Consider the following 13288-nt stretch of genomic DNA (forward strand, 5'->3'; position numbering starts at 1 on the left):
CTCTTCATAACGCGGTACGAAATATAGAGTCCCACAACACACTGTAATGCGTCAGTTTTTGCTCTTGGAAGACAAAGTTCTATAAAACTGGTACGCTCGGGGCAAAACGAGTACGAAAAACTGGACAGTCCGTCCGAAACACTGTCCAAAATATTGGAAGTCGAAATACATTGGCTCTATGGGGCTTTTGACGGTGCCAAGAGTTTTACTCCAAAAGTTTGAAAGTCTGAATTTTTGGGGTCCGAAATATTGGTCCGAGACTGTTTATTACTGAAACTGGACACTGTAACAACACTGAAAGGAAACAAAAATTATAGTCCGGTATTGAATTTTGGATAACTGCTATTTATGTTGTGCGATGACACGAGTGACGTTTTATTTTACATTTTTGTATTTTGATGACCATTCCCTTAGATGCCCTGAATACTATAGCATGGAAAGCGCAATATTGGATCTCGAGGGTGCATCCATAGCTTACTCCTCCCAAACTGCATTTACATTAATGCGACAAAAGCGTATCATTATAAACTTATTGCAACAAATCCTCTCCGACAGGGCCACGTCAACAAATCCACCAGTCGGGATGGGTGAGAGGAGGTGAGATAACTTAAGAAAAGCCTTGCCTTGAATGCCTTGCCTTTGTCGCATTCATGTAACCTCGGCTCCGGTCTTCAAGCCTCATGATGCTAACACATGCGACCTACACAAGACTCCACGACTGAAACCTACAAAAACCTACTATTTTTTGTTTTCCTTTCACTGTGGCTATGGCTGTATTTCTTGCCATCCACCCATAAATGACACTAAGAGATGACACGTTTCTACAGAATTTTTAAATCTTGAAAGATGTGCGCATCCTGGCGATGTGAAATTTAATTGTGTAGTGTGTACGCGTGACATCGAAGCAGAACGTAACGTAACGAAACTGAAACTTATCAAAAACGAAATTGAAAGGCTGGTCTCATAAATGGATAATGCAAACTACAATATTGCACGAGTGTTGCAAGTTGGGGTAGTTGGTACAAGCTCGCTAAAAAAAAGCAGCCAAAGGTGACACACACAAAAGAAGACACAGGCAAAAACAGGACACGGCTGCTATCACCAACATGTGCTTTCCGTATTGTTGCAATGTCATCACATGTTCACTCACTGTTCTGGTTTGTCCAATGGAATGTCTGGTTTGGCAGCTATGTGGTCCTTGATAGCTTTCAGTTCCTCGGAAGTGGGGCGCTGTATCGAGGATGCACCAAATTTTCATTCGAAATTATAATGAATTTACCCCTTCAGCATATGCTTGAATACTACAAAACAAAGACTTACAATTTCATAGAGTGCTTGTAACGTGTCTAGCGTAACGACAGAGGTATCAAAGTTGTAGATTGCTGCAACGGACAAAGTTACAGACAAAACTGTTAGAATATTAGGGTAGTTACTGCAGAAGACAGCAGCTAGATTCCATATATACCTAATCAATGCAAAGTTACTAAGATAACAAATAAGGTCCTAGCAACTACTCCAAGTTAAATGCTCCAAAGCGAAAACTCAGTAACTAAGTTGTGTTCTTCAGTGCACAAATATGGCATGTGCACAACTCTTTAAAAACAACCACGACATTCATAAGAACAGGTATTTTAGACAAGTACCATTCTCAACGTCTGAAATTTCCAGGTGCTTGCTCGACACAAGAATGCCAACATTCTGCGATCGTTTTTGATCCAATATCTTTGCCACCTGAAAGGACAATGAAACGAGCAAAATTAAACTCTTGCACAGAATTCTGCTTGAGTCCACACTCACCTCTTTGGATCTGGCTTGCGCATTCTTCACTTTGGCAGCAGGTTTTTTCTCACGCACTTGTCTTGAAAACAGTTTGGCAAATTCATCCCAGTCAGTTGGGTCCGTTTCTTCCAGGTTTTCCCAGAGCGTCTTTTGACTGAGAAAGGGGCAAGCCATATTGTACAAATTAAAATGTAGAATATGGGCTGAGCAAGAGCCTGAGCAAGAGCCTGAGCAAGAGCCTGAGCAAGAGCCTGAGCAAGAGCCTGAGCAAGAGCCTGAGCAAGAGCCTGAGCAAGAGCCTGAGCAAGAGCCTTTGTAGTGGAGAGATAGTTTTCTATAATTGGGTGTTTACGTCGCACGACATGGAGAGAAAGTAAAATGCTCACTGCAGAATGACGGTGTCCTTCCGATATACCAAAATATGTAGCAAAATATATCTGTACATATACTGGGGGGGAGGTGGGCTCGTTTAAGTGTCTCACTATCCTCCACCAGTGGCGGTGGCTAGAGTGTCTTTCCCAATTATCTTTCTGGTATTTGCAAGGGGAAGTTTCAAAAGTCGTTAATCATTCCTCACAACATGCATCGACTAAGTTGTCTCCTATTCTTCACATCACTGTAATGATGATGCAAACAATTGCTATTCCTTGAGGTAACTGTCTTGGCAACCCATGTTCCTATTGCTAAGCGTCTTTCGTCAATTTGTAAAACAAAAACAAGCATGTTATGAGTAGGGCCCGGAAATTTAGGCACTAAAGACGATGGAAATAGGTAGGCAATGAGGCCCTCAAAAGCAGCAAAATAGGTAATAAAATACCAAAATAGGCACGTCAATCTGGTACACTTTGGCTTTGTTGGTGCTTCAGAATGCTCTATCCAAGAAAAAAAGGCTACTGCAGAGTGCAAGCTTTGACTTCTTGTATACAAGTGCCGATGGCATTCTCAAACCACACGATATTAGTTCACCGCACTTGAAACGGCAAATCTTTTGATCAAATATACATGAACCCCTTTCTAGCAAAACAAGGTACTGAAGGAAACCGGATGCAAAAAATTAAAAAGGCACAGAATTCAAAAAGCAAAATGCAGCACTCGGCATGAGACAAAAGTGTACTCGCACCTTTAGAAAATGCTGTTACGGCATCTAAGAATGTTGAATAAGGCATAAGGCATTCTTCATTTAGGGCCTTCTCAGGGTTGAGCCCGGTAAAACCCGTTTTAACCCCCCCATTTGCACCCTTGTCACTTTGGGTAAACCCTGAAAACGTGGCAAAGTGCCAATTCTGCCACTAATACAGACAAAGGGGATGCAGATTCAGTACAGCCGCTCTGCATTTCTTGTTCATCTAAAATGCTAGAAGTGTTCTCCTTTGTTTTCCACCTAAAAATCTGCTTTTCTACCAGGTATTGCCCGAATTTGTCCAGTTTTACGGCTCCTGAATAACATTGAGTTCCTGAATAACACCTGATTTTTAACATAAAATCAAAAACACAAGGCCCTAACTACATTTCATGCAGTTCTTCGATTCAGCATGGGTAAGGCCCTCGGGTTTCCGCAATTCCGCGAAATCTCACTGAATCTGGAATTTGTCGCAGCATCCGTTGTTTCGCACGAAATTTCATGGAATCCCGTATCTTGCTCCAAATTTTGCTGAATTCCTGGGTTTGCGCAGAAGCTTGAGGAAATTTGATTGGCTCAAAGAAGCCCAAAGGACCCACTCATTCAGGATTGGCTCAAAGGACACAGTTGGTGCGATGTGGACGGTTACTACGAGGGGTGTCCAGTCAAACCGGGACTTTGTCTCCCGAGTGTACAAATGGCTCGTGCTATTGTACGCCTCCCAAACCTTCTGGAAAGAATAGATCAGGTCCCCCCTCAAGTCCTCCGAACCCATTTTCATGCTCTGGTAGACGAGAAGTTTTCTACGTTTATGGCAGCATATACCGATGACGCATCCCGAAACAACAAGTCCGCCTCAGCATTCGTCATACCATCCGAAGGCGTAGTGCACGGAAGACTCCTTTAACATCCAACCTCCTCCACAGCTGCGGAACTCTATGCCATCCTTTTCTTTCTACAACACATCGCTGATTTTACACCCCGGGAATGGGCAGTCTTTACAGACTCCAAATCTGCACTTCAAGCAATTGAAAATTCCGGCATACGAGGCCCATCCGCACCCCTAGTCACAGATGTGTTAATGGCTTACCACACTATCTACGCAGCAGGCCACAGGCTAGTTCTCCAGTGGGTTCCAGCCCATTGTGGTGTCGTGGGGAACGAGCAGGCCGACAGCGCCGCAGAAGCAGCACTCTCGTATCGGAAACTGACCCGTATTGTTCTGCTGAGAGGAGACCGCCGTTCAATTCTGCGACGCCTAGTGACACCCCTGGCTTCCCGCCAACGGACAAGCGACGTTCTTCCCCCCTCTATATTGAGCAGAGTTGATCCAACGCTCGCTTTCCGCATGCCACGAGACACATCTCGTCAAGATGCAGCATTAATCCACCGAATGCGCCTCGATGTGGCCTTTACAGCTCAGTGGCATTACCGCTTGAGACAAATTGACTCTCCCACCTGCTGCCACTGTGGTGCTCTTGAGGATCTGGAGCATATTCTTCATTGCCCCCACTACCAACCTTCCCGAACCACACTCTCCGAGTCTCTTCGTCAGCTGGACTCTCGCCCTTTCTCCCTATCGAAATTGCTTGGTCCCTGGCCCAATCCAGCCCAGCAACGCTCTGCGCTCAAAGCTCTTCTGACATTTCTGGACACCATCGGACTTCGATCGTTATTGTGACGGGGCTCGTTATTTTATTCCCCACATTCCAACCAGCAATGGGGTAGAGTATCGCCTGTGGCGATGAAACTCCCCACTCTCCAAGGTCAAAAATAAAGTTGTTGTTTGGCTCGCTTTACTTCCTTTTTGTCATTTTCACACGCGACAGGCCTCCGCGTTCCAAAGTTTGTGCAAAACAGAAGACATGTGCTGGACAAAATGGCTGACAACGAGGTGAGCGCGCACATCGGACAGCGAATTGTCATGCAGTTTCTCGTGAATGAAGGCGTAGAGTCATCTAAAATTCACAGAAGACTTCATGCTCCGTATGGCCACGATACACTTAGCCACAGCAACGCGTTTGAGTGGTGCAAACGGTTCAGAGACGGCCGTACATCAGTGCAGGACGATCCTGGCTGGGGCGGCTGAGAGCCCAGTGTCAGAGTTCCTGAGAACATCCAACTTGTGGAGCGCCTGATCCTCAAGGACCGACGGATAACATGTCTCGAACTGGCTCGAAAGACTGACCTTTCTGTGGGAACGTTGAACACTATCATTCATGAACACCTCCAGTTTCGGAAAGTTAGTGCCCGTTGGGTCCCGAGGCAGCTCTCGGTGTTTGACCGGCAGAGAAGACTGGAAATCTCCCAAGAGCTAAGGAACCGTTTCGACACTGAAGGACAGCCGTTCCTTGATCGAATCATCACGTGTGATGAAACGTGTGTGCACCATTTCACTCCCGAGTATAAACGGGCATCAAAACAGTGGAAGCACCCGGGCTCGCCAGCTCCCAAGAAGTTCCGAAGCACCCCGTCTGCGGGTAAGGTCATGGCCACGGTTTTCTGGGACAAGGCTGGCGTTGTTCATGTTCATTTTCTGCCCAGTGGTACCACCATCAATAGCGCATATTACTGCCAGGTTCTCAGGGATGTGCATAAGGCGCACGCCCGCACACCGCGCATCTCACAACACGCACCTTACAGAAACTTGACTGGGAGTTGCTGCCACATCCCCCTTAGAGTCCAGAGCTCACCCCCAGCGATTTCCATCTCTTCGGGCGACTGAAGGCGTTCCTTGGGGGCCGCCACTTCAGCTGCGACGACGAGGTCAAGAATGAGGTCCGATGGCTGCTACGCGTCGGTAAGGATTTCTACACTGCTGGCATCCAAGCCCTCGTGAAACGCTGGGACAAGTGCATTAGTGCCAGCTGGAGATTACGTTGAAAAATAAAACTAATTTCTCGCCTGTAAGTTCATTTTACTTTTGCGAAAAATGAAAAGTCCCGGTTTGACTTGAACACCCCTCGTACAACGTGCAGCACTCAGGAACAGTATTGCACGCCCACGCAAAAGACCATCAGATAAACGCTCGTACTGCGCACACTCCCAACTGCTCCAAGGTACACGTGACCCTAGGGAGAACTGACAGAACTTATGTTGACAACAATGCTGCACGCATAACCCGATCTAAGTACTTTCGTTTGGCATGAACAGCTCATGTATCTTGCGCCGCATGTTCCCAATACATATTGCCACGCTTCTTGCTTGATAAGAACAGTAACGTGCGGCAGACATCAAGGACAAAGACAATCAGCGCTTCATGAACTTTCGTGAGCAATCTGTTTGTGTCACGACCCATCTACGTCGCACATGCTAGGACCGATGCCCGAACCTGCGGTCCATGACTTGGCTCCATCATAGTGTCTAAGCAGATCAGCCCACCTCCTGACGCCTTCGACATACAGTCGAGCTCGTTTATAACAACAATATTGACGGGAACGCGAAATCTGATCGTTATATCAGAGTATCGTTAAAAGCGAGCTTTCGAGAAATTGCGGCTCGGGTTCGCGTAAACGAGGTAGATCGCCATAGTAGAATGCCCCTGAACATGCACATTTGTTGTGAGAGCAGAAGCATTTTATCTAGCTCTAAATTGACGCAGCTGTGTGTCGAAAGCTTTTGATAACATAACCGCCAATATCGCGCGAGGCACCGCACCTTTTGAGATCGACGTCCTCGTCCATTGCTCGTCATCCGATGCCGTAGTTATCACTGTTTTCACGGTCGGGACTGCGTATGGTCCATCAGAATGCGCCTCCGCCACGGGTAATCCGTCGACGTGTGTTTGGGTGGCGACACGCAACCGTCTGCCTACACGTTTTCGAAGCCGCGGTACTTCACAACGCAGTTTTGCACCAGTACAAAACCCGTAGAGCGCATTCAACTTCGGGTCGAGCCACGTGTCTTTCCTCGTTAAAAAGCATCTCGGAACCGTGGACGCCATCGTAGCAAGCACGCAGCTTGCTTGAAGACGAGAGAACGATGTGGAGAGGGAACAACGTTCTCTACTTTACGCGAGCCCCTTCCGCCCTTTCGAAGTTGCGTGCCTTGCACCGCACGCATCTAATCCCTGGCAGTCATGCGCGGATAAACGCACTGCGTTCTCACTTTAGCGCGCGCGGAGGCGAAAGCTCTTGAAAATGCCAATGCAATTTGTTTTCAGTGAAATGGTGCAATCTTGCTTTCTAATTTTCACTCGTTTTACCGGGACTTTATTGCCGGGAGAATTCCGATCGCTATATGCGAGCAAGTGCTTTCGCGGCGATCGTTATATCGATGTTTTGTTTACATGTAGTTCAATGGGAGAGCTGACGGGAACCAGCAATTCGATCTCTATATCGGAGTTATCGTTCTATCGAAGATCGTAATGAACGGGCTCGACTGTGATTGGGTTTTCGAACAGTATGAGGGTGCTTGCTCCGAATTTAGCGTCTATTATAAACTTTGTAGATGCTAAAAGATCTTTCAGCAGGTATAAAATGATTGTAGGAGACAGATGGCATTCTCTGTCAGAGGGGAACACAAAATATCATGTAATGCTGAACCACGAAATGAATGCTTTGAATCTAATTTGATTAAATATTTTTTGTTCCCACATTATCCAAGAAAATAAAGTTTCCCGTTTCAGGCAGCCGCTGACTCCTTGCCACGGAAAATCGCGTAATTTACAAATTGGTGCTGCGGAATTTTGAATTTGCCGCAGCAGAAACCCAGGGGCCTTAAGCATGGGTCTAGGTCTTCCTTGATATGCCATGGGTACATATTGTAAATATTTTGTACTGCATTGTATGGGGCACCCTATCCATATTAAAAAAATGACAGGTGCTCACTCTTTTACGGCTTCCTGTGCTGTTGTGACCTGAATTCGTGTCCAATATAGTGGCTTCATTGGTGCCTTGGGGCTGACTGGTTGTTTCCGAGCTGTACAACGACACAGATATCCAGTGGTTACACACTGTTGCATTTGTGCAGATTTGAAATTGCTGAGCCAAGCCAAGCAAAGCAAAAGTACAAAAGAGCACTGTATTGACTCATTACTTCCATATACGATTGAAAAGCTGATGTCAGATGCTAGGTACTGCATTTAGCCTTGTATAGCGTATACCAAATAACCTCTCCAGGTTGCAAGGTGGGTGTTGTAGACAATACATTGGTCACCTTTCCCCTCTGCACATCAATATGTTGAGAATACAACCCTCCTAGCCAGCCTTTGTAAAGTTCCGTCCCTATTCAGCGCCTAATAGGCCACCCACAGCATTTAAGTAAAGCGAGCATCTGCTGGGGTATTCAGGATGGGCATACCTAGACACATAGCAGCAGGCATGAACTGATCTCAACGGAAATAGCGTGCAATATTTTTGCAAGTAACAGCATGTGCTTAAATGCAATCTTACTGTAGCAATCTTACATGGAGCATACGTAGGAGCAGCTCATCTCCATTTTGAGGATAGGAGTACTTACTACATGTATTCAGGCTATACTTCTGCAAATGCTGTACCTTCACTTGACATATGATACTTAAAGCAAAGATGGCGTGCAAATGGCCGCAGTAAACTTCGCATAATGAAGCAGCGGAAACTATTGGTGTTACTTACGCTCTACAACGGCTACTTATGGATGGCATGAAATGTGTTAAAAATATTTTGAGAAACGTCACTGCACAGATATTGTAAAAACAAGACTGCCTGTGGGATTCTTTTTGTTTCTTTTCGGACCTATCCAAAATTTCAATTCCCCCTAACAAAAAGATGGCAAAGCCAACAAGGTGTGTTGTAAGGACTTTAGGTAGCTGACTACAAAAAACAAAAAAACACACAGCTCACAGGATTACATCTCAATTTGGCTGGCAATTATAGACCGCAGCTTTCCTAGATTATTAAACCAGCTCACGTCATAAAGATACTCCTAGAGGTACTGGTCTGTCTGCCTTAGTCCACCTGTAATTGTGATGAAACATCGTCTTCCACTGACATGCAGGCAGGACTGATATCACTGCTTTGTGATGAACCCCTAGACCTGAATTTACGATCACTGGCAACAATGAATGAGAAATATAAATAATTGAACTTAACTAACTGTCACCTCACAATTATTTTTGTGTGTACATGAAGAGCACCATACAAGCCATTCATCCTATGCTTTAATATACAAAATTTTAAAACCAAAATTGACAAAATTGTTTCATTTTGTAATGTCAATAAAGTATAAAAAAATTCTATAATTTTAGTAATATGCAATGATTCTCTGGCTTTCAAGTGCAGATTAAGAACCATTCCATATTCAATTCGAACTTGATATATAATTTCATATTATTTCAATATAATTTCAACATTTACAATTATTTACATTGCCTGTGGAAACAAGTGACGGACCCGAACGTGGGTGATGAGACAACATCGGAGGACTGCGTGAGAATAGACAGCAATGCTTTATCTACCGAAGCTGTGACTGACTACACTGCTGTTCGTGAGATTGAAATGGGCAAAACGCTGATAATGACACATCTGATGAAGGTGTTTTCCCATCCACAACACGTTCTACCAAAATTTGCACAATCAATGCTTTGAAATATTTCATTACAGAACGCCAACTCTCGCCATAGTATGTTACACAGCTGGATGTACTTGAGTATGACGCTGTGCGGCTTCACAACTACAAACACACAAAAGTCTGAATAATCGAGCAATCCGAAACAACTAATTTCGCTTCAAAATAAACTTTAAGCTTTAGTAGGCTGGAAAAGTTTGACAACGCTTTCCTAACTTGCTTCCAGCTCTGCCTGCACAACATCAGCTTCTATTTCTCGAAGTGACATTTCGTCACCGTACACTGACAGAGGCACCTCAGTCATCAAGTCCGTTAGTCGGCTTCACCTAACGCATGCGTGCTTTAGGTGAAGCTCGCTTTACAGCGCTGTCGCGCGACTCGCGGGCGGACAGCTCGTGCAGGGCCTTTTGAATCAAGCTGTTGGCCAAAAACGAAGACGCAGAAGCACTACGACAGACCTCTTCTACTCAGAGGAATGGAAAATGAACAATCATTGCTAATTTTTTTTCCTCAATATTTTAGTTGGTCGATTTCATTTGATACGAATTTCGGATGACATCAACATTTTCCGTCACCTCCAAGAGAAATTCGCTGGTTGGGCAAACAGAGTCCGAAATATCGAGCGACGGGGCTGCACGCACGGTGTCCGAAATTTTGGCATTCTTATACACCAACTCTATGGGACCCGCGGCCGTTCCGCGAACCAGTTTGAATAATCGAGAATGTCCGAAAAATAGGTCGGCGACTGTACCAGAAACAATTGCTGCAAAGAAGTTATTCACAGCGTATTTTGTGAGAGTCTGTTTTACCACATCGTTTGCAGAATGAACATCTCAGGCTCTGGAGCATGGCACTATTTAGATCAGCTCTCAGTCATGCTACACCCAAAATGTAATCCTGAGGAACTTTTAGAGTTGAAATATGGACTTTGGAGCACTTTGAAGTAGTACTTCCAAGTCTCGGCATGGCTTCACATAACCTTGAAATGTTGGCACTTCCCTTCTGGCGGGGATATATACTAATTGGGCCCACTTGGTGACTGCTGTGCGACAACCGCTGTTTTAAATAAGATCACGTGATTATTATGTGTGGAGCAGATTCTCGGCAGCACAAACACACATGTCAACCTCCAATTACAAAGAAAGAGGACTTCGTGGGATGGCTTTGTGAATGACAGTCCCACATCTGTGCTTGCTCGCATTTGGCTACAGTGCCCACCTTGCCAGTACAGAAAGAATAAGCTCACATAAGAACAGGCAGCAGGCTGGAAACGCTTCACGTGAATTTCAAAATTTTCCGCTGCGATGAAGTCATGTGCTATCACCCTTGCAAAAGGAATGCTCCATTGTGGAGCTTGTTCTTCTAATGCTCTACAATCGCTACCTGGAATCTAATTCGTAGCTGCTCGTTCAGGAGCAGTTTGGCACAATGTTGTGAGTTTTTATCATGATGCAGGACATCTTATTTGACTCAAAATGGAATCAGAGCAATTAAGTGTGCAATGACCATCGGAATCATTATGTGCACGGCTGTAGTAATAACTAACATGCACCAGAATGCAGGTTTCTTCCCTCAAACAACTATGCCATGATAATGACATAACTGAACATTTTGGAAGAAGTTGGGCACAGGAACAACGACAGACTGATATGCATCTCTGTGAAACGTTGAAAGAGAGTGCAACTCCTTGCTCACCGTTCTGGTAGGCATTGTACCAACCTCCCATTGGAGGTGTTGGCAGCGGTGTGGGTGCACTTGGTCCTGGCAGTGGTGGAAGCCCTGCAGCCGATCCTGGGGGAGGTGGGGGAGGGGGAGGCACACCTCCCATCGTACTTAGGGAAGGTTGTGCTCCCACTGCCCCTGGAAGCTGAGGCGGTGGAGGCACCCCACACGGACCAAGCATACCAGGGGGTGGAGGTGGAGGTGGTGGAGGAGGACCTGCCATGCTCATTGGTGGTGGAGGAGGAGGTGGTGGTGGTGGCGGCGGAGGAGGAGGAGGAGGGACCATCATGCCCAATGGGGGAAGGGGAGGAGGTGGTGGTGGTGGTGGTGGGGGTGGTGGAGGAGGAGCTGCTGCTACCGATAACTTCTCAGGTGACATCTTAGTGTGAACCTGAAACAGAATAATAGGCACAATGAAGTATGGATGAGAGCGTGAAGTTTTCGGGAAATATTTCTTTCTAAATTCGGGGGGTAAAAATCGGGTAAATAAACGTGTGCACTAAATTCATGCAAATTCCGGTGAAAAAAAAAACTTCCAGTACACTAAATTTGGGGAGAAATCAAGCTCTATTACAAACGAACTGTACTGGTTTGGTACAAACGGTGATGTAGTAACTGCACTTGCTGCCAAACGAGTAAGTTATTGCATTCCTACATATGTCTCAGTGAAGGCAATTTGACGGGTAAAGATCGGGTTTCACCCTAAAGTGTCGACCTTCAATTCGTGGTGCAAATTCGGGGAAGAATCGGGTAAAACCCTAAAATTTCAGGCTCTAAGTATGGTGTGATACAGCAGCAACACACGTTATGTGTAGGGTCGTACTTTTTCGGGAAGTTTTTTTTCTAAATCCAGGGGGTAAAAATCAGGTAAATAAATATGTGCACTAAATTCATGCGAATTCGGGTGAAAAAACTTCCAGTATGCTAAGGTCTAGGAGAAATCGGGCTCAGTTACTCAAAATATGTGTAGTGGTTTGGTACAAACGGTGATGGAACTGCATTTGCTGCCAAATAAGTAAGTTTGTGCATTCCTACAGAGGTCCCAGTGAGGGCAATTTGCAGGGTAAAAATAGCATTTGCCCCTAATGCGGCAACCTTCAATTCGGGGTGCAAATTCGGGGAAGAATCGGGTAAAACCCTAAAACTTCAGTGCCGAATAAGGGCCAGCGCGACTGAAGTGGGGTATGTTGCGTGAGTGTTGCAGGAAAACATTTACAATTTTATGCATGGCATTAAGTGTACTTTTGCGCAACATTTTTTGCTACAGGTTTTCTCAATGAAACTGAATTCCCAGTTAACTCACAATCGGGTATGGATAGCAGTACTTTTTACTGACTATCAGGCTGGTACTTTTTGCACAAAACAGGATTGCAGATACTAAAGTAGGAATGTGGGGAACTTGGCGTTGACTATTCATCTCAAGCAGCAACGCAGGACACAGACGAGAAATGAAAAAGAGCAGTCTTATTCACTCATCGTTTGTGTCCTGTGTTGCAGCCTTGGAATGGACAGGATTGCCGATAGTTGGTGAGTCTAAGTCATCTTCAGGTGAAGTAGCATTGATGTCTATTAGTACAAATTTGCGCCTTAAAGTGTTACATGACATGATGTGACATGTATTTTTCTGAGATGCCGAAAAAGTCTGTTCAGTTCCATGAGTCGATAGTAGGCACTCCCAGTAATCCAATTCTTGAACTTTGAATTACTTCTAGAATCTCCTCAGAGTGAGAAGACACCATCAACACACCACTACACCACACACTGGACTGCATTGCCCTGTAGCAGTATGTATTGTGATTGGAATATGCTCAATTATATGTACCCATTTTTGTGGTGTGTAGTAAAGTGAGATATTCATATTCTCTAGATTTTGTGCTTTCACTGAGATTGTAGTGGTGTTAGTAGTCAAAGGTGTATCTTCTGCTTCAGGGTGCCTCCGGAAGCTGATTCTGAGCAGGCTGGAAGTCTATTCTGACTCTACAATCCACTTGCAAACGGATTATGGAACCAGAAATGGATTTCCAGCTGGGAATCAATTTCCACTTTGGAAGTAGATCCACTTGCATGTAGATTCCAAAGTGGAAATGGATTCCTAGCTGGAAATCCATTTCTGGTTCCATA

The 13288-nt window shown here is 45.1% G+C and overlaps 1 protein-coding gene across 3 annotated transcripts in view; it reads right to left on the minus strand.

Annotated features, from left to right (window-relative positions):
* The window catches only part of LOC135396724 (protein cappuccino-like), a 33045-nt gene that overhangs the window by 10304 nt on the left and 9453 nt on the right, over positions 1-13288 (minus strand). For all 3 annotated transcript variants that reach the window (XM_064627860.1, XM_064627859.1, XM_064627861.1), the window contains exons 7-12: positions 11141-11558; positions 7729-7819; positions 1798-1933; positions 1644-1731; positions 1321-1382; positions 1151-1230 (exon numbers count right to left, since the gene is read on the minus strand). In XM_064627860.1, coding sequence (XP_064483930.1) covers positions 1151-1230; positions 1321-1382; positions 1644-1731; positions 1798-1933; positions 7729-7819; positions 11141-11558 — 875 coding nt within the window. The remainder of the gene's footprint in view (positions 1-1150; positions 1231-1320; positions 1383-1643; positions 1732-1797; positions 1934-7728; positions 7820-11140; positions 11559-13288) is intronic.

This window comes from Ornithodoros turicata, chromosome 6 (assembly GCF_037126465.1).
Source record: "Ornithodoros turicata isolate Travis chromosome 6, ASM3712646v1, whole genome shotgun sequence".
Taxonomy (NCBI): Eukaryota; Metazoa; Arthropoda; class Arachnida; order Ixodida; family Argasidae; genus Ornithodoros; species Ornithodoros turicata.